The following is a 22,268-nucleotide window of genomic DNA, read 5'->3' as shown; positions in this document are numbered from 1 at the left end:
TTTTTTAATCATCAATAGTACCAGGATTTGGAGCTTCTGCTCTTAGGATATGTTGTCATACTATTTGCTGAAGTGGAACCTGGTTCTGATTTAGCCCAACTACAGTTTGGACCCCAGATCCCTACTGAATGGTAAAATGAATCGAAAGAAAGAATTTTCTCCTAACCTGCGTAGATCCAACTGTAGTCTTTGGCTTTCCTCTTTCCCACCCTCTTCCAAAAGAACATGGTTCTTGTTTGGGTAATTGGCCCTTGCTCACAGCTCAGTTCAAGTTTTCACATCTGCAAGAGATTGGGAAGGTGCACCTCTGAGCCCTTGGTTAACTGACCTGGGAGGTTTGATACCTGCCATGTGAACACAGTGTGGCAGCATCCTGCCCCCATCCTGAATGGTGTGGTGCAGAGCAGATGTCACTGTGAGCTGTGGTGGTTAGTGCCCCAGATCTCTGCACCTCTTCAGATGGTCCCCATCTAACAACGCTCCAACATGGGAGACTCAGTGCTAAGACAAAGTTTCTAACACATCACTTGCTGGTATTTCCTAACATTTCCTTCTTTTTCTCCCCCTTTTTTTCTTTTCCAGCTCATTTCCATTGATGAATTGGATAATGCTGAGGTCCTAATTTCATTTTTTTTTTAAATGTCCCATGGTGATGTTTCCATGACACCTTTCCAGTGAACACTGTGGTCTGTCCCCTAGTCTCTGCAGCGTCTAGTATCTGACTTTGTGTAGTGTGCCTTCTGGGCGTGAGTTGAGTCCTTTGTGTCTGTCTTAGCATTTCCCATGAGTTTGTTTGCCATTTGTCCTTGGAGATCCCATCAGAATCTAGATAAAGATTTTCTAAAACTGTGATAAGATTTCAATCATTCACTGTTTAGAATCTCAGCTGAATTTGTGGTTGATGCTGGTCATTAACCTATCTCTGAAACTCAGTGTTGATATTTATAAAGAGCTTTTCTATCTGGATGCAAAGCATCAATGCAAAAAGAAATAACTGCATTCATATAGTTTGAAAGTAGTAAACAACAACAACAACAACACTATTCTCTTGGTCCACATGTTGGGAGGTATTGAGTATGAGGGATCATATAAAATTTTGTCTAAGTGAGCTGTGAATTCCAAATTGCTCGTTGAGACTATCTAGATGCAGGCTTACAATGGGGTTAAAAATATACTAGATCTGTGGCTTTTCATCCAGGAAAACTACCTAGAGGTCAGGAAATTGAAATGTCATCTGATGGATCCTATCAAATTAGTATCAAACTAATTTTATATATATTCATATCAAATTAGTTTTTTGACCACAGTTATCCTGGGGACCAATGAGTGGTCATTTTATTTGGGATTTGGGGGCCTCTGAAATATTTTTTTCTAAAGATTTTATTTATTTATTTGACAGAGAGAGACACAGTGAGGGAAGGAACACAAGCAAGGGGAGTGAGAGAGGGAGAAGCAGGCTTCCCGCTGAGTAGGGAGCCCGATGCGGGGCTCGATCCCAGTACCCCGAGATCATGACCTGAGCCGAAGGCAGAAGCCTAACAACTGAGCCACCCAGCACCCCTGAAATATTTTTTGTTTGGTGAATATTTTTCATCATTTCCTACCATATATTTAGGTTGCAATACATGTAATACAATTAAAGTATATAAATGAGGGAGTTAAATTGCTTGGCAAGGGGCGCCTCGGTGGCTCAGTCGTTAAGTGTCTGCCTTCGGCTCAGGTCATGATCCCAGGTCCTGGGATCGAGCCCCGCATCGGGCTCCCTGCTCCACGGGAAGCCTGCTTCTCCCTCTCCCACTCCCCCTGCTTGTGTTCCCTCTCTCACTGTGTCTGTCTGTCAAATAAATAAATAAAATCTTTAAAAAAAAAAAAAAAAATTGCTTGGCAAATTGAGCACCCTGGAAAAAAATTTTATTGGACTTTTAAAAATCTCTTTCCTGCTCTACCTCTTTAGATATCTATTACTTCTTTTGATAGACCAAGTACTACCTTACTTTGGGCAGGATAGAGCTACCAGAGCGAATATGTTGTCTATTCTAATATCCACCACCATCATTTCAAAAATATTAAGAGATGGTTCAGATTTACTAAAGGACAGTTGGAATCACAGACTTAAAGCTGAAAGCAAGTTGCTCTGAATTTGGTTCAGTTCCCTCAGGAATGGAGCTCCGAGAGGTTAAGTGACTGGACTTAGCTTGCACAGCCAGATAGATAGTGGCTAAATTAAAGCTAGCACTCTGCCGGCTCAGCTCCTCTCCTGGTGTGCTTGCTGTTCTACCACAGTAAACTCTGGAAACGTGGACTTTTCCTTGTAGTAATCAGTCTTGGACGGGGAGGAGGCCATGCCCTCTGGGATGAATAGAAGGTGAGAAAAGGTTGTGCGGTAAAGGCTTAATGAATGGCTTTAACTACAGTGATTTTTGCCATTTCCTGTCTCGTTCTTTCTCTTCCTGGTTATTTCTGTGCCAGAAAAATACCTCATGCTGAATTTGCATGTTGGCACCTTTCATTACTCTTATTTCTACCTGGAGTTGTAAATGCCTCACTGATTTGAACTTTTCCTCTGAAATGCTGAAGTTGTATTTCTATTTGCTTAAGTACAAATGAAGGAGCACCTTCCCTAATCGGAGTCTGCAATGTTATTAATATACTGTTTTGCACCATAGTAATCAGTTGATATGTTTGCTTGCTCAAGATAGAACTTGGATCTCCTGGCTGGGAGTTTATTGCTTGCTTATGGAAAGATTCCACAGTTGGAGCAGGTGTGTTTATAATTATACTCTAGGAAATAGAATACTGTCTGTTTATAAAAGAAGAATGTTCTGGCAGCCACTTGGATTCTTTGAAAATTCCCTGAGGAAGCAACTGCGGATCCCCTCATCGTTGTTACCCCTGGCAACCGTCAGAGCCCTGGGACACCAGCACTCTGTCCCCAGTCCCTCAGGCTGTTAGATCTGGTCCTCTAAGCAGAGATGGTTGATTGGCCTTTTTCATCAATGGCTGTTCTGGAAACTACCGCAGCTCCTGTGGTTTCTCCTCTACCAAGCCTTTTGTCAGCATGTGCTGGTGGAAACCTGCAGCCCACAGCTGGGGTTCGGCAGAAGCTTAATGAGAGTTCACGCTGGCCCGTGATACAGGGAAGGCCTCACACCTGATTTGCAAACCAGTGTTCAATTCTAAACATGGTGGGGAATCGCCCCTGAAGTAGTGTAAGGCGTATATGGTGATCCCGTGAAACCCTGATTGGGGGAGGGCCGCTGCCTTTTGATGATAGAGGCCACTCGGGCATCTCAAGGAAGGAGATGTGCTGTGAATGACTCTTGAAAAAGCACAGCACCTCTGTGTCTTTGTCAGTGCTCTGAGAAATCAAGGTGAAATGAGGACAGAGTCATGGAATCCCTGTAAGGAAAGGGCATGGTATGGAGCCCTCCAGCTGTCTTCTAGAACAAAATTTCATTTGAAACCAGGAAGAGGAGGTTTGGCCTTTCCTTCTTTCTTTCTTTCTTTCTTTTCTTTCTTTTCTTTTCTTTCTTTCTTTCTTTTCGGCAAATAAAGAGGCACAGTGTCCATTCTACCCCCCTAACTTTACCTTTTCCTTGGGGGGGTTGTTTGAGGGGGTACAGATTGGGTGTAGGGGAAAAGGAAACTACCATACTTGGGTTGGTGTCCCTTCAGCTCACTCTTAACGTTTATAGCTTGATGAATTGTTACATATGTATACACAAATCAAGATAGGAGATGTTTCCATCACCCCCAGAAAGTTCCCATTATCTACCCATTCTTGGCTTTAAACAGATGCCAACTGATGCTAAAGACACTCAGTTATATGACTAATATTTGAATGCCTGTTACATTCCAGGCATGGTGTGAGGGTGTAGGACTATGGTGTTGCCCCCAAATAGGCACAGTGTCTGCTCTTCTGAAGTCCAGTTTTGTGGGGGAGACGGGTAGTAGTACAAATTAGTGTTCAGTGACAGCTGTAAACCATGAGAATTGCTAGAATGGAGAAGTACCTGGGGGGTTATGAGAACCCATAATTTGGGAACTTCTACCTGAGCAGGGAGGTCGCATAAGAGCTTAGGAGGTCAGGTAACAGCAGGTGGGTAGCACCAGCAGGTGATCCTGTGAATCACCTTTCTAAACTGTAAAGTGCTGTGCTAACCAAACAGACGATTTCAATCCAATACTCAAACCTGAGGTGGAGGCGGTAAGGCAGAACAGTAATCCATCTCATTTTCACGTATGTGTCTGTGGCAGGGAATGGTGTGTTGAGAAAGTGTGGGCTATAGCTCAGTGGGACATGCTGCATTTCTTTGTATTTGAGATGTTTTCCCCATTTCATCACTGTCACTTGGACCATGAAATCTCCAGCACCACTGGCTAGAGTGGCATTCCCACTGGTTTAAGGGTGGCTGTGGCCTGCTTAAAGTAAGCCCTCAACTTATCCCACCTTGAGCTTCTTCTGCAAGCCAAGGATGCTGGCGAAGGAGAACTTTGTAAAATTCAGGAGGGGGAGAAAAGAGAAACACAAGAATTATTAAATTTCACCTTCAGGGGGCGTTCTCATGACATCCAACCCAGGCTGGAGGTGTCCTACTTTTTTACATTGCTGTGAACTGCTGGGTTGGGCACCTGCCAACATTCAGGCGGCAGTTACATAAGAGCTGCTTTTTTTCCTGGAATTTAGGCTCACTGCTGATGTGTGACCTTCAGCAGTAATTGCCAATAAATGCAGCGGGGCTGTTTACTGTTAGACACTAGCGACCATACAGCAAACGAGCTCAACTAAGAGCACACAGAAGCTGTTGCAGGAGGATTTGCGGGGAAGGGGGCTGGTGTATGTGTGTGTGTGTTTTGATGCTGAGATTATTCCACAGTGACTGAAATTGTATAATTTAGTCAAGTCAGAATGTGTTTTTTAAAAATGAATTTCGCTATTGGGTTCCAATGAACGTGTTCTGTAAAGGTGAAACGGCATCATTGGGACTAAATTTTTACTTCTTACTTGGTTTCTAAAAACAAATGCCATTAATAAAGGGCATTGTGTTAGCAGATGTGAAAGTTTAAAATTGTTCTGCTGAAATGCTAGATCACATATTTTAGCTCAATTTTCTTTAAAGCTTTCTAGTCTCTTAAGGTGGGTTTGCAAAGGCTCAGGAAGGACGGGTCCCAGCAAACATATTTGCAAGCCTGTCTACTATTGGCTGGTTGGTTGGTTTCCCTCCTCTGAGGTTTTGAGTGGGTGAAGAGGAACTGGAGGCTGATTCAGGGGTACTAGAGTTCATACATTCCCTTTGATGTGCTGAATAGGAGGGCCATAGGACGTCTGCGTTGCTTGAACTGTATTCAGCTTCTGCTGGGGATGGTCCATGGAAGGAGACTTCATCTTTCAAGGGAAGATTCTAGAAGCCCATGGTTAATGGAATGATTTATGTTAATGGCAGCGGAAAACAAAAGGTTTTGTTTTTTGGGTTTGTTTTTTTTTTTTTAACAAGGCTGTGGTCTGTGCTAGCCTGTCGGAGGCATATGTGAAACGTATGTATGTATGTGAGTGGATATTGTTGTACATACATAGGAAATAATAACTCTAGGAAGACTAAGGGCTTCTTTTTTTTTTTTAAGATGAGAAGGTATGATTTCCTTCATTTATAGTAGAAATCCATCCTTCGAAAAATGTTAGGTATGTTACATGTTGCAAGCAAGCATGTCCATATCTCACAAGCACATACCTGATTACTACTCAAGTCCCTTGATTTGCGGCCTCATCCAAGAAGGCCACTTGGGTTTTAGTGACTTGAGATTCATTTTGAATTTCTATTTCAAAACTAGTCATTTGAAATCTTTTTTTCTATGAGGTTAGATTTTGCTGACCTAGTCTAAAAGCACTGGGAAGACATAAGATCAGTGAATAAATACAAAAAGGCAATAGGGTGCAGTAATAGGTTTCCAAGTTCAAAACCAGGCAACATCAGACCACTGTCCGTCACCTGCTGGTTTGGGAGGCTTTGCCTTGATTGGAGGTGTCAGCCCCTGAATGTAGTGACTGATCCTGGGACTAAGGTGGGGAAGACAAGACTTGTCCAAATTCAGACATCACCGTTTTCTCAAAACATGCCTCCTTAATGTGTGCTCATTGAGGATGACCCTTCATGTAAAAAAAAAATTTAACTTGATAATAAAATATGCTGAGAAGAATCACTTCATTATTAAATATTATGTTCTGTTTTGGCATTATATATTATATTTATGTAGCTATTATCTTATTTGAACAATGTGACTTATTATAAATATGCTTCTATTTTTCAAAATTGCAGCTTACTGCCATAAAATAACCTCATCGTCAAGGAAATAGAGCTGAAATCCTCTTAGAAGGAAGTGCTAGTAAAGGCTGTCAGGTTTTTTTTGTTTTGTTTTATTTTGTTTTTACCAAATTATATGCCAGGTATGGTTTGGCCTTTGCCATGCCTGAAATCATTTTATGTCCTAGCAAGTTGTATTATATTTAGGGAACTTGCTGTTAGATATTATGAAATGAAGTTTACTGAAAATATACCAAGCATTGTTTAATGTTTTAACTGGAAGAAATCCTAAAGAATATCTGCTCCAGTCTCCTTGAACTACAGGTCAGAACGTGGAAGCCCAGAGAGGTTCAGTGCCTGGCTCAGGTTCATACAGAACCAATGAGCTTGTGGACACATGACCCTGTGTAGGGCTCTTGGTTTTTCTATTCTCTTTCATGAACGGATAGTCCTTCTATACACTATTCAGTGAATCCTGAGGCTGCAAAGCATCCTCTGTTGTCTCAAAGAGCTTCATGAAATGTTCAAGGAGAAAAGATAATTAATTTTAATTTAATTATTATTTTGGAAATTAATTTTAAAACAAGCATGACAGTAGTTTAGGGAAGCAGTAGAGTAAGTGTACAATTATAAAACATACCAGAAATCACTGATGTCTGAGTGATTAAGAAATACCCATATACTACCTATGGGCATTCTAGAAGTATTCACAATACTTCCTTGAACAAAGAGATCTTGAACAAGAAAATTTTAAAAAACAAAACAAAACCCCACCACTTGCAATTCAGTCTTCTTCATTTCCTTTAACTTTTGATTGGCAAAAGAGTAGGAGGGTAGCTCTGTGGGTTCCTACAGTAAACCCATGCCTATAATCTTTTTGTTCTAATCCTATAGGATCAGTATAAAAAGATATGTTAGTGGGAATGTAGCCAGTGCAAATAGTAGAAGATAACATCTTTTTTCCGTTGGTATCTCTGGCTGCTCTAAAATACATGGGCCGTTGCTTTAATTCTTTTTCTCATGTGTCCCTTCTACACTAAGGGAGATAGCAAATACATTTGCACAGTTTCGGTTCTTTAGCCTAAAGCATACAGAATTTAAGAACAGAGTTAAAGTGTATTCTTGGGTTGTCATATTATTTATGTCTTGAAAAGACCTGTAACTGACTTCTGTTTTTATTTTCCTTGCCATTCTTCAGTCCCTCCTGCCACTCTATGTCTCCACACCCCAATGGGAAGCTCAAGACTCTGGAGATAAATTTTTTCCCTGAGGCTAGTGAAGTTGTGCTCATGTCTGAAAATTCTTCTGTCCATAATTGAGGGAGCAGCCCTCCACATACACCCCACTGTCCTTGGAGAATTACTTTAATCTTTGTACTTAAAGACATCTCCTGTGTCTTTTCATCATTTTACCTGTTGAGAAATGAAAACAGAACAGAAACCATAAAGTTATATAATGACAATCCTTTTTTTTTTAAGATTTTATTTATTTGACAGAGACACAGCGAGAGAGGGAACACAAGCAGGGGAAGCAGGAGAGGGAGAAGCAGGCTTCCCCCCGAGCAGGGAGCCCAATGCAGGGCTCGATCCCAGGGCCCTGGGATCATGACCTGAGCCGAAAGCAGATGCTTAACAACTGAGCCACCCAGGCGCCCCTATAATGACAATCTTATATCAAGAACACTTTTTTCCATCTTGGGGATCAAACCACCAAAGGGGTAGCATTGGGCTGAATTGAAACACCACCAGATCTCACAGCTTCAGTCCTTCTGTGCTTTCAGCACCTGTTCTGGCTCACCAGCTGACAGCCACACTCTGGCCTCAGTATGGATGCTGTGTCGCTGGAGCATTGATGAGGGAGGCCAAGGTCACTCACTTGCAACGTGAGCTTCGGCCTCATTCCACAGTGCCAGACTGTACCTTGAACTAGCCAGCCATGCCTGGTGTATGACTTTGGTCCAGGGAGGCCTGGGTAGGGTCTGGTGGTTACCTCTGACATCAGTCAGTTCCCTGCTCCAAGCACGTGCCCTGTGGAAGACAGATTCCTGGAGCCGTCGTTCACAAGCTTTGGGCCTCTGGGAAGGGGAGTGCCCCTGGGACCTCTGTTACCATTACCCACCCCCTTTCCCTCCCTGCACCTCCTTGGATATGCACTGTGATTGCTTTTTCTCTCTCGGTGTACAAACAAAACACAGGTGTGCCGTGGTTCTTCCTTTGGCGTCTTTTTTTTTTTTTCCCCAAGATCTGTTTCCTTCTTGGTCATTAGTAGTCTTTTGTTTCTTTTCCTATTTTAAATATGTTTCCCTATCTCAGGCCAATTGTTTCTTCCAGTGCAACCACATTGAGTGCATTTTAAAAGAGAAAGTGTCTCCTCCCCTCAGTTGCTCAAGATCTGGTATAGCCATGTCACCTCATCTTTGATCTTGCCTTCTGTGTTTTGTCCTTGATGTTGGTCTCTGGACTTCTTTGTGGCCCATGAGATTCAAGTGCCATAACTAATATGCTTTGTTTTACTCCCAACTAGCTCCCACAAGCTCCGGATTCTGAGAACTCCACAGAGGTGTGTGTTGCTCACCTATATTTGCAGTGACAGCAAATATGGGTGCTTCTCAGTTGTCCTGGTTGAGTGTCTGAGTTGTAGTGGTGAAATTTCTGTCCTGGTGGTAGGCACAGGAGGGAAGTCTTCTAGCCGGGCTGGGACCTGATGGTTTCTGTAATTGAGGAGGCCTTCAGTGTAGAAAGAAAGTTCCGAGTTGCTGGAGCTAAACCAGAGCGCCCCTCCAGGTGAGGAGATGGGACTCTCTGAAGGCTTTCACTCAAAACTGTCTCAGTCTTGAAGTGTTCAGTTGAGCAACTCTGGAATGTCAAGACCCCTCTGTTGTTCTACAAAATAGACTGGGTTCTGTGCAGAGGTAACACAAATTTGAAGTTCTGGATATTAACGCATAGTTTTGGTGAAAGCTACTAATAAATCATAGTTTCACATTGCATTCTTTCTGTTCTTCCTGTTGCTAACTAAACTCGTTAAATGAAGGACTAGAATTAATTTAGGCCTCTAAAGTTATAGAGAAGCTTTTTGGGGAGACCTATTTCTAAGTATCAGAATTTACTTTCAGAAGCTATTCTAAAATCGCAGTAGGGTAAAGCATGAATGAAGTGTACTTCATTTGAGAAAAGTCTAATGAAGATCTTAAAAATGAAACAAACATTATCAAATTGCTGAGTTGCAGTGTGGCTGCTTTATGATGATCAGTGTCTACTCTGCTAATCAGAGCTCTTCATTGTTAGCAGCTTTGATTAGAATGCTGTGTACTGGTGGGTCGGGGAGAGCTGAGGTGGCCTTGTGTGTGTCTGCTCAGAAGAGTATGCATTGATGTTCTGATGCATGTGCTGTGCAATTATGCATGTATGAACCGTGAGGACTTGCGCTGTTGGTGTCTTGCATTATAACCCCTTTTGGGGTCACGTAAAAGTACCTAATATAGTATATGGCCAAAAAGTCAGAAACCTGCTCATTTAAATAGTGTGTTAGGCTTGGGGACAGGACAGTTGGTAAGCAGTATTCTAAGTAATCGAGCATTAGCATGTGTCTGGGGAAAAAATTTTAGAAGGCCTAAAATCCTCTTGTGTAACTCTTACCTCAGTATGAGCTCTTGGTATTTTATTTGTGATTGATACTGAAGATGGTCATGTCTGCCTAGTGTTGTACTTAAAATGGAATTTCTGCATGCTTAGCAGGAGCTTGAACCGAGCCCCCCCCTGAGGCAACTGGAAGACCATAAAAGGGTACGTAGTCTTGGATGTTGGGAGCTAATGACCATAACACCTTCCTCAGCCATACATTGTAATTTAAAGACAGCTTATGTTGGTGTTGATATTGCTAAAGCATTAATTGGCTCAGGACCAGTCACAGCCATTTGTATTAGTGAGGCTAACTGGTGAGTCCACTTATTATCTACCTGCTTGAGCCCTATACCTTGCCAGTGTCCAAATGATGACCAGGAAGCTTTTCATGACCTCTCTTCTTTTTCTGTAGTGGCTTTCTAATTAGATGAAGTCTTTAAAAAAATTTTTTTCTGCAAGTGACTGATGATCATTATGATTAATTTATAATAAGCAAAAAAAGTTCAATAAAAAGTTCACAATTACATTACTCAGCTATAAAAGCAGCTAATGATATAATATTTCCTCTGCCCACTTTTTTTACGCAGGTGTGTATATGTACCAACAAACATTTTCTTTGTCCTTGGGATTATTCTAAGTGTACAACTTCTGTACCTTGCTCTTGTCATTTAATATTGTGTATGATGATTTTCTTTGAAAGTCTGAAAGTTAATAGCTGTCTGAAGTTCCACAAATGAACAAGTGGTTTGCAGTATTTTCCTTTGATGAAGAAATGAAGAAATGGGTACATCTTTGGGTAGATTCCTAGAAGGGGCATTCTTAGGCCAAAGGAGAGATACTTTCTTTAGGTGCTCATTATGCATTGCCAAACCATTTTCTACAAGGCTTATCTACATTGTTAGCATGCTGACCAATTCATGTTACTCATTTTTGGAAGATAACCAGATATCCTGGATTTCTGAGTACTTATCATATGCCAGTTACTGTGCTAAGACTTTTACATATGTTAACTCATCAATTTAATTTTTATTAATGCTGACATTGACTCAGTGACATAGCCTTCATCCCCATTTCATATTAGGAAACTAAGACACAGGAAGATGAGGTACTTTACCTAAGGTCATGCGGTTAGAACATGAGCAGTTATAACAAAGACTGCCTTGGAATTGTGGTCATCAGTATCCTGGAGGATTTATGCCTGAGATAAATGTGTGGCCCCATGCACCTTTGTTCTGCTCACATGCTCCAGCCCCTGCTCAGTCCCACCACATCCCAAATTCTTTGAATTCTTCTTCAATTGTAATTTCTCAGGCTATGACCAAAGAACAGCTCCTGGGGAGCTGGCATTTAGCCTTTCCCCTCCAGCATCCTGGATCTCTGGCAGTTAGTCGACCAAGGGCCCCTTGCATTCCTGTGTTTTCCATCCGTACCTGTGCTTTAAGAATTGCCACGGGCCTTAGAAGTAGCTGGAAAAGACACATAGCCATCCCTCATGCCCTAAGTTCTCAGGGGACACGGTACTGAATGCTACATAAGGGCATAAGCTTTGGAATTAGAGGTTCAAGTCTCCCTGTGCCAAGCCCTAGCTGTGTGATTTAAAGCAAGTTATGTATCCGCCCTGTGCCTCAGTTTCTTCTGCTGTAAAATGGGGATACTAATAGCCTCTGCCCCTTAGGACTGTCCTGCTGAGCTGTGCTCACGAAGCACTTAGCACAGTGGCTGGAATATGACAAGGGATATTAACTATTGTATTGTAGTTACCTTGCAGACTGAAACGCTTCAATTGGTTTGGTAGACAATAGTAGCAAAAGGAAGGTATTTTTAAATTGAGACGCAACCTTAGTGCTGACTAAAGCGTGAAAGGCTCACCACTCATGTGAGAGAGGGTGATCTTTCCTGCAGCATGTGATTTTCAAGTGGCTGGAACCTAGGAAGCCAAAAAGTTCACTTTTTCTCTCCTGTGCATATGTGGCAATATTAACTGCTTAGTGCCTTGTTCAGCACTTGTCTCTGTCCCTACATATCATTAGCCACTCAGTCGAACTGATAGAAATGAAACTTGTTTGAACCAAACTGCAAGGAAGGAGCTTGGTTTCATTACATCACTGAACTACCATTTTCGCTGTTCTAAAATGACACTTACTACAAAAGAAACTCTTGGCCTTTGCCTTTTCTCAGTCTTAGGTAATAATGTGTGTGTGGAATTTCTTACCAGAGACAAACATCTGATATCTGTTTGCATACTATAGGTGTAAACTTCTGGAAAAAAATTAATGTTATTTAAAAAGAAGGGCGGAGGGTTGCATGGTCAAATGTTAAAATCGCAGAAGTGACGTTATTTGGGGAGTCTTTTTTTTTTTTTTTTTCCTTTTCTGCAATAGGGTTTCTGATCCTAGTACGCTGTGAGGAGTTTTGTGCTCTTGAGTGATTTATATCATGATGATGAGGAAGGCTTTTCTCTGCAGATTTTAATTTTTCCTAAATTAAACCACTGGCTCAGAAAACAGAATTTTTCTCAAACCTAAGTTTTTACACTAGGGATTTGCATAACTTTTTATAATGTTGTCCATTTTCTTTTTCCCTTTTTACCTAAAATTATCAGTCTTTATTCTTTCAGAAAAGGAATAAATCTCAACTTGTTAAAAAAAAAAAAAAAAAGGCAAATCCCACATGCTCTGTGGTTTTTTTTCCCTTGCAGCTTAAACTTTTTTGTGTGTGTGGAGAGAAGGTGAGGTGAATATGTGCCAAAAGCCTTATAATTAAGAAGGAAAAAAAATAAAAGTTTGTAGGGTAGAATGTATGTGTGTGTGTTTTTCCATAATTAGCACATTTCATGATATTCTCTTATGGGGGAAAATGTACCATTTGATGCATCAGTTGCTATGGTAACCGCTAGGGTTTTTCTGTGGAAGGAGAGACAAAATGGTAATGTGAGATCCCTTTGTAACTTCAGTTGGCATCCAGGCTGCATAAATGTGAAGTTCCTGTTCCTGGAGTCCACGTGTTCCCAGATGACATGTGTTCCTTCACCTCCCGCTTGCTTGATGGCAAACTGACCATAGTCTTGCCAATTGCCCTCAAGCTAAGGAGTGGAAAATCTGAGTTGCTCCTCCCTGAAGCGGAATTGGAGTGTAAAGGTTGCAGTTGAGACTTCCTAAAAGACGTGTGTTTGTTGGTTGGTCGGTCTTGGTCACCCTGCCTTTGACTTGACCATTCCATCTTCCATCTTCCAGACGCTTGCCAGGATTGGCCACATTGGCTGTCTTGAGCAGTTCCAGCTTGTAGGCCTCAGCCCACCCATCTGTCTCTCAAACAATGTTCTTGTGATGCCCAGAGGGATCCAGTTAGAGAGTTAGGAGGGTTTACTGCCAACCCTTCCCTATTGTGGGAATTCAAACACTGTATGTTATTGAAAGAAAATCAAACTGATACATCATTATGTTGAAAAAAGGAAATCATATTTAATCTCCTGTTACATTCAGCATGGAGGTAACTTTTTCTTTCCCCTTTTTCTTTCTGGGTCAGCTTCTGTGAATGATCCTTTGAAATTTGTATTTCTCTCATCTATGAAGTCAACCTTTAAATCACCATGCTCTCACTGACTGCTTTGGAGACCATCGATGTGTTTGTATTGGTGCTGGAGACGAAAACGCCAGCAAAGCTATATCTTTATAACAAAATGTGGTTTTCCAAACCATTAAAGAATATTGTGCCAAATGCAGTCTATTTAAAAAGTACGTGAAAACCTCATAAATAGCTTCCCCATTGGAAGCATTCTTGGAATTTTGTATTTACAGTCAGTCAAGGTGGGTAACAAGTCTCATGAGCTAATAGAAGCACCTTCCTTTGCTGAACTACAATGAGAGACGTATTTGTGGGTGGAATGGAAAGAAGAAAATAGAGATTTTTTCCATTTCCTGAACTTTGAATTAAAAATCAGTACTGCCCACCCCCCTCTTATTTATCCCATCCCAATTTGTCCCCCGAGTCTTTGACCAGCAGCATGAATTAAGAAAGAAGAAAAACTTGGCAGTGTAGCCCTGGGACCTTACGTGATTTTGATGCTGAACTAAGGAGTTTTCTACCTTTCTCCTTTGTTCCCTGGTCCCGCGTTCCCCTGGCACCCCAGCCTCCTTGCCCCTCTCAGGGCCCTTCTTGCCCTCCCGTCTGCTCCCTCCCATCCTGTTTTGCAGACACCCCACTTGAAGTCTCCAGACCTATTCTTGGAGCTTATTAACAAATCACTTTAAATTCTACTGACTCGTGTTACCATTGCAGGTCTCTTCAGAAGAACTCTTGGGCCTCTATTTTGGACACCTGCTATATCTCAGCACCCCTTCCCTCTGCTAGACTTCTCACTCACCTCTCCTGATGATGTGCCAGAGGAACTCCATGCCTTACTACTTTGTCCCTGGGAATGAGTCTGGGGGAGAACCATACAGCCTCTGACTTTTAGAAACTTCCAGACCGGGAGGTGGTCTGAGAGTCACTTAGCAGGACTGAATGTAGAATAGAGCTGAGAATAAATCCTGCTGCTTTGTGCTGCTTTGCTAACGTCCCCTAGTATTAGAGAACAAATCATGGTTTTATTTATTTTTTTGGTTGGAGTTGTGGAAAGAATTGTTATGTCTTCTGTCCAAGATTCCTTTGATAGTTATATTTTTAAAACGTTGTATTACGGAAAGGTTCAAATACATACAAGAAGAACTAGAAAAGTTTTGAGAACCCACATTCCTAACTCAGCTTCAACAACTATCAACTGGCTGCTCATATTTATATCCCTTACCTATTCCCCTCCCTTATTATTTCAAAGCAAATGTCAAACTCATTTTGTTCATGGTGCTTATTTTTTGATTGGCATGTGTGATATCTGCCCCTACTTTATTTTCTATAGCATTATTTTTTCTTCACCACTCAACCCATTGACTGTTTCTATAAGAAAAGCTTACTTTCAGCTCATTATATCATTATGCAGTATTACTTTTATATCTTAAATTTTCTTACAATATTGGGAATAGACCCTATGCCTGGGGTAACATTTTTGTATTGCTATGTGAAAGGTGACCTGTAAAATTCTCATTTTGTCTGAGTTTTATTGGCTTACCCCAAAGGGACTTTTTGTTTTTGTTATTGTTAGTTGCCCTTCAGAATTAATGTTCTGTGTTTATCACTGTGAGAGAGAGAACTTGAGATATTTAATATTCTAGATTGCTGCTTTTTTTTAATGATGCGCTTTCCTGAGAAAATATTGAAGAAGTTAACTTCAGAGTTTCCAAGTGCTTTTATTAATAATTTATTTTTTCACCGAGTGAAACTGAGCCAATTATAACTGAGTACCCCCATGTTTTTTGAGTATTAGTAGCTCAGTTATGCATTAAATTCAGAACCTGATTTCATTATCCTGTTTGAATTAAGGGTGAGGCGCTCAGGCAAATTTTGGTCAACCGTTACTATGGAAACATCAGACCTTCAGGAAGAAGAGAAAGCCTCACCACCTTTGGCAATGGCCCGCTGTCACCAGGAGGACCCAGCAAGCCTGGGGGAGGAGGTAGGCTGTGTGGTGTGCTAATTAGCTGCACGTGTGAATCGAGTGTGCCACATGAGAGCTACATGTTTCTCCTAAACAGGTTGAAACTAACAGATGAATTTGGGTGGCAAGTGTGTTTTCTAGCAACTTGTTTTGTCTTTGGTCTACCATCAAAATGATATCTAAAAATATTTCCCTGCAGTTAGATATTGGCTAAGTCTTTTGCCCCTCTTTCCAGTACAGCAACCCTCTGGGTGATTTTTGAATGACACAAGGAACTTGATTTTACTCCCCATTTTCTTGTGCTTGTGAGGATTCATTCTTCCCATTAAATAACAATGGTGTTAGCAGTGAGGATGGTGAAAACTACCATTTACTGTACACCTACTGATTGCCAAGGGCTCTCCCAAGCATTTGAGCTTCTTGTTTGCTCCTCCAAGTACCCCATTATATGGCAGGTACTGTTGTTATCCCTTTTTAACAGAAGAAAAATGGAAGCTTGTTAGTGACTGGTCTATAATTTGAACCTCGATATGTCTAATTCTAATGCCTATTCTGTGTTCCTCCCAAACTCTGAAGGGAGTTTACCGAAAAGAAAAAAGAAAGAAAAAAAAAGAAAAGCCTCTATAGAATTGCTTAAAAAAAAATCCTCAAAGAGGTTGCAAAACATTGTAAGCACAGTTACAGCAAAAGTTGCAAGAACGTTGAACTCAACTGTGGGTATTGGTTTTGGTTTTAAAGTGGGGAGGGCAGGAGTTCAGTGCTCTCTGGAAGCACAAGTGTGAGTTGTCTGATTCCTTGTCTATGATGACTGTTATGCACTATAGGTTTTGGGGGCATTCTGTAGGTAGCACCAAAATACTTGGTGGTGAATAAAGTTATCCTAGCAATATCTGGGAAGGGATCTTGAGTTTCTCACCAAATGAAAACTTGAAGCATATCTACTCACTTCATGGGGCTGTACAGCTTCAGTGAAGATAGAGTTCTCAGAGTATCCCAGGAACAGGACCTTAGCATTTCATCTGCAAGTTCCCAGGGATTCTCAAGCAGAAGTCCCTCGCATAACATCTCAAAACTATTTCTCTTTACTTTCTGTAGTGGGGTCATTCCACAAATATGGGAGGCCCTGGGGAGGCCTTCTGAGGGTGTTTTAGAAATGCATCAGAGACTGTTTCTGCTTTAAAAAAGCTGTAAGAGAGAAGAGACGCAACCCAATTTCTACTCTGCACTATGGATATAATGGATCTAGGTAGTTAAGACAAGCGGTGCAAAGGAGGTGGCATTTGAATTGATGTCTGCGGGGAAGGACTGGCAGATGATTTTCTTCTCTCTGAAATTGATCAGCCCATTTCCCCGTGTACATTAACGTTTCAGTTATTGCCAATAATAATGCAAGGCAAGTTCTTATGTAGGCACTTTCTAAACACAGTTGGAATCCATTCCACTAAATGACATAGGCCCTATCTTCTTAAGTTTATTCATGTTATCTCAAGCTCAGTGGGGATGGGAATTTTATCTGTTTTCACTCTCTAGCCCCAGCTCTTGGCTCCATGCCAAGCACTGAGTAACTATTGAATGAACGAATGAACAGATAAATTATGTGAAGGGTTGAGTTTGGGGCTAGAGTGGGTTTGTTAGAAACAGGGCTAAAGTGATTGTTATAGGTTATATTTTCTTAGGAGTGTTCTAAGACATGTATAAGTTTGGTTTGTCTCTTGAACTCAAAAGTTTCTTAATAATTCTGCACCAAGTCATTGTATTTTAATATCAGAGAGAGTCTTGGCTGGATGGCTGTAGGTCTCTTGCTGGAAATACGTTGTTTCTCATCTTACCTACCTGCCTGCATTCAAATACCATCTCTGTTACAAGCTGGATGTCCTCCTCAAAGACAAGTGACTTCATCTCTGTGCTAATAATTAATACATTCCTTGTGGGGTCTTTAAGAAGGTTAAAAGAGCTAATACTGTTAAAACATTTAGTGCATTAAGTGTTGGTGCATAGTAAGTATGCAATACATACTCTGTGGTTAATAAGAACAATATTCCATCTTCCCAGGGGGAGGCTCTGGGTCCAGCTCCACGAGCAGGGGTGAGATGAGCCTGGCTGAGGTTCAGTGCCACCTCGACAAGGAGGGTGCCTCCAATCTGGTCATCGACCTCATAATGAATGCGTCCAGTGACCGAGTGTTTCATGAAAGCATTCTCCTGGCCATCGCCCTCCTGGAAGGAGGCAACACCACCATACAGGTAAGGAGGCAGCTTGCTGCTGTGTGGCATCCCTGCTGAGCAGGAAGAGAATCTGTTCTGAGAGCCAGGCACCTGTGTGGTACCACAGCTCTTCTATGATGGACAGCTCATTCCTAGAGCACAAAATTCTGTTCTTATGAAAAGCAAATTCTACCGGTATTTTCCTCGGTCGTTCAGTCATAATTCAGAGTTGGTTTCAAAACATGAGTTACATTTGAAAACTTATAAAATGCTGAGGATGTGCAAAGAAAATTGATCCAAGATGTGGGGCATGGTAGGAAGTCCATAAATCTTTGTTCGATGAGTGATTGAATGAAGTGTATTTATAGTTTTTATCCCAGATCATAGACAGTCCCATCAGAGGATGACTAAAAAGGAGTTTGGGCTGTGTGTGCTGTTTAGATTTAATTTTTGTATCTGTAGATACTGCAGTTATTGCTGGCTTATAAATTTCTCTACCTTTCAAGTGAAAAGTTCAATAGAACCATTTGAACTAATAACACCAATTTGAACCAATAGGAAAAAGTCAGGCTAGGTTAGTCAAAGATGTGTAGATAATTTTTTGATAGCTGGTTAGAATATATATTTTAAAGCAGTAATAAAAACTTGAAAGAATTCTTGATAGAAGTCCTTAATGAAGCGATTTTAATGAATTTAATAATATATAATTTTAATTTTCATGTTGAAATGGCAATTAAAATTATTTCTTTAAATATTTTATCATCCCCGTCTTCACGCAATCTCCCTTCTTTGTTGTCTCTTGAATAAGGGTTTACTTAGCTGCATGTGTATGTACATCTACATTTCGATAACAGCTTTATTGAGATATAATTAACACATCATAAACTTCATTCACCCTGATGTGTATATTTGACTTGACATTAAATTCTTGGGCCCGAACTTAAATTCAGAGTCTGGATTAATAGAGTCTTGGATCTTAGTGCAAACTAGAAGAGGATGGGTTGCTGTGGGTAGATTCGCCCCAGGCCAGGTTGCATTTCTCAGTGCTTCCTCTCCCAGGCGCCCTGCCCCTTGCACGAGCTGCACAGCCACCTGCGGTGGTCCTGTCTCCTCGCACTCCAATCCCAGCTCTCCCTAACACACACTTAAGAAGTTCATTATTAGGCGCTGCCCTAAGTGGAGATTTGTGCTGGTGGCAGAGTCCACTGCGTGCCTGAGTCATCACTTTGGTGCTGGAGTTGTGACACATTGGGATGGCTGTTTGATTTTGTCACATGTGAGTCTGACCGTGAGCGTGGATGGATCCTGTGGTCCTTCTCATCATTAGGATGTGGCCAACCCACTGCCGTGTTGGAACGGAAGCAGTGCTCAAACACTCCTTGTCTTCCAACCACAGGATTTCCAGTGACTAGATCATTTGAACTAAACATTTATTGAGCACTTTGTGGGTACACAGAGCTTTAGTAGGGACTACAAGGTGGTGGTTTCTAGAAACAGGAGCCAGTTGGTCTATGAGAATTTTCTTCAGGCATAGCCAAGTATGAAAAATGAAGGCAGTGTGGTGAGTTTTTCATAAATCACGTGTATTCAATTTGAAGGACCATCTTACCATTTTATTTCTGATATTATGTCCTCTCCAGTGTCTTTGCTTTCTTGAAAAGATTTTGAGAGTGGATGACAGTTTTTTTCTTCTCTGTTTATTAAAAAAATTGGGAACCCTAGGTTATTCCTTCTCCTTCCCAATTTTCTTTTAAAGCTTTAGTAATTAGAGAAATCCTAGAATCCTAGAAGCTTGGTCTTCAAGAAATTGAAAAATCTAGCATGGATATAAGAGTGTAAACACATGCACATAGGAAGCTCTGTCTCAAGGATAATGGTAATGCCATCCAAAAGGTAAGAATGGTAATGTGGACCCTCCAAGGAAGAAGTAACAACCTTTGCGTGAGGAGTCAGTGAAAGGTTTTTTGATGAGATTGGCTTTGAAGGATGGCTTCGGGTCTGAAAGGTGGAAGTTGGATGTGGATCTGCGGCATGGGCTGGCTGTATTGTGCTGCGTGGGAGAGAAGAGGAGGCCCAGAGTGTAGGAGCAGTAGAGGTGCTGGCAGAACAGGAATTGGGTCCCTCGGACTGAGCAGAGCCGGCATAGGCCGGTGTACGGGGACTGGCAGCGGGAGAGTTTGTATGCAATAACAGGGCAGCCCTTCAAAGGGCCGTGGAGCTGTAATTTAGGACTATAAATCTGGCAGTGTAGGACAGATGAGTTGAGGAAAGCAAGGTCCAGAAGGAGGCAGCCCAATAATTAAAAAGCTAATTAGCAGTAATTTAGGGGAGAGCTAATGAGAACCTAAACTGAAAGTAATTCTATGATAAAATTGGTCATAACTTGGGAGAGGATATTTTCTAGGAGGGGCGCAGGGGAAACTTTTGGGGTACTGGAGATATTTATGGTTACGTGGGTACGTACCTGTTTCAAACTCAGTGATGCATACAGTTAAAATTGGTATACTTTATTGTATATAAGTTATACCTCAGTAGAAAAGAAAAAATGGGGAGAAAAAGAGATACTGAACCTAGGGGACCAAGAGGGTCAGGGACAGGATACCATGAGTGCAGACTCTCTAACCCTCCCTCCTTGAGCTGGAGCCTACACCCGTTGGTAGTTCGTAAACGTTGGCCAAAATGGCACCTAAACGGACGTTGGAGATGAGAAGGTCAGAGGTCCCAGTTGGCTCTTTGAGGCTTTAAAGAGTCTGGATGATGAGATGCATGAAGGCACCATTAATTAAGGAATAATGAAGCATGGAAAGGGCTCGAGGGGGCTGAGGGCCGCCGGCGCTAAGGCTGGCTGGCAAGATGAAGTCTGAGGTTCTGGCAGGATGCCGTGTTTTTCACAGTGTACCCCTGATGGCGATGGCAAGGCACACAGAAGCTGTTTTTCCTTCAAGTTCTTTATCTTGTAAAGTAATTATGAATATTAGTTTCATGTTTTCACACATTTATTACTCATATGCTCAGGCTCCAGATGAAATGCCACGATAGAGTTCCAGTAGTTCAGCCTCATAGGGAGAGGAGAGGTTTTCTCTTAAGGCAGCCAGCGTGCTCCTGAGTGGGTGAGCCAGGGTGGGAGGGCATAGCACCAAGGGCACTTGTGCTCGCTCTTTTCTTTCTCCCTCTCCCTGTCCTCTCCCACCCTACCCCGCCTTCGGTGACCTCAGAGGGTGGAGGGGAGAATCTAGCCCACTGTTTCAATAGAGACCTGTGGTTCCAGGAAAATTCATTCTAGCCCGGAGTTGACTGGTGAGATCTCCCTTGGCCCTGAGTTTCTCTTTCTGTGGAGAATATGACAGGAACTCGGCTTGTGTATGGAGCCAGTTAAGGACAGGAACCTTGAAGCCCCAGGGGGGAGTGATGTAAAATTTCATCCTGCTTTAGAGAAGCTGGTTTGAAGTAGTACATGACCAGCTGGGAAGTGAGTCTGAGTTGGGTTAAAGCTGCCATTGTGACTATTAATGATTGCTGAAATGCTGTAATCCATTAAAGGCAGGGTCAGTTCCAGCCAGAACTCCATGCCCATTATCACTTCCTGGTCAGATTGTCGTGTTATGGTCTCAGGAGGGGAAATTGGGCTGAGGTCAAGTGGGCTTCCATAGATGATTGTTGGTCAGTGACAGGCAGTAGAAAGGGCGATCACAGGGAAGCATGGAAGGCTACAGGGCTCCAGAACTGGATATTGCCTATCCAGGAAAAGGGCTGCAGAAGGACCCTTGTGCTTATAAGCACCTCTTCCCAGGATCTGGGATGTGTTTCACACAAAGAAGAAGAATGAGACCCACCTTCCAGTCTGGGTCTGTGTGGGATTAAGGAAGTTATTCCTGGGTTTCTGTTCCCATGTCTATCAAGTGTGAGGCACAAGTGTGGACCTCTGGGATCCTTGTCACTATGAGTCAGAACTTTTAAGCAGTCACTAGATATTTTCCCAGGAATTCCTAGGACCTGGTAGTGATGGTTGGCTGGCTCCATTTCTGAAGTTTTCCTTGGCTTATAAAAATAATATTTAAAACTATGATGATTAGACAAACTCCAGGTGAGCCATACAATAGAATACTATTCACCAAAAAAAAGGAACACAGTATTGATAAATGCAATGACTTGGATGTATCTCAAAGGCATTATGCTGAACGAAAGGAGCCAAGCTCAAAAGGAGACATACCATGTGGTTCTAATTATATGACATTCTCAAAAGGACAAGACTGTAGCGATAAAGGACAGATCCATGTTTGCTAGGATTAGGGGTGAGGGGACAATTTGACTATAGAGAAACAGCACAAGGGAGTTTTTTGTGCGATGATGCTGTTGTGCATCCTGCTTTTGGTGGTGACCACATGAGTCTATCCATCTGCGAAAGTCTGTGGAACTGTATACCAAAAAAAAGTCGGTTTTACTGTATGATCATTATAAAAATTAACAAAAGTAAAAGCCATAATGATGACGATAGTGGCCAATTAAGTGCTTACTGTGAGCCAGGAACTGTGCTTCAGTGTCTGTCACGTATCCTCTCATTTAACCCCCATGCTCTCTATAGGAAGCAGGTGCCATAATTACTGCTTTTTAC

General features: G+C 41.8%; 1 protein-coding gene across 6 annotated transcripts in view; it reads left to right on the top strand.

Annotated features, from left to right (window-relative positions):
- The window catches only part of ITPR1 (inositol 1,4,5-trisphosphate receptor type 1), a 325,747-nt gene that overhangs the window by 203,200 nt on the left and 100,279 nt on the right, over window positions 1–22,268 (top strand). For 2 of the 6 annotated variants that reach the window (XM_036075555.2, XM_078075800.1), the window contains exons 40-44: window positions 583–615; window positions 8,823–8,858; window positions 10,037–10,084; window positions 15,338–15,470; window positions 17,505–17,695. In XM_036075555.2, the coding sequence (XP_035931448.1) occupies window positions 583–615; window positions 8,823–8,858; window positions 10,037–10,084; window positions 15,338–15,470; window positions 17,505–17,695 (441 nt within the window). Of the gene's footprint in view, window positions 1–582; window positions 616–8,822; window positions 8,859–10,033; window positions 10,085–15,337; window positions 15,471–17,504; window positions 17,696–22,268 lie in introns of all 6 variants that reach the window. The other 4 variants (XM_036075554.2, XM_078075794.1, XM_036075557.2 and 1 more) reach the window with 2 other exon arrangements.

Source organism: Halichoerus grypus, chromosome 1 (genome assembly GCF_964656455.1).
Source record: "Halichoerus grypus chromosome 1, mHalGry1.hap1.1, whole genome shotgun sequence".
NCBI classification, from domain to species: Eukaryota; Metazoa; Chordata; class Mammalia; order Carnivora; family Phocidae; genus Halichoerus; species Halichoerus grypus.
This window is presented reverse-complemented; position numbering and strand designations above follow the sequence as displayed.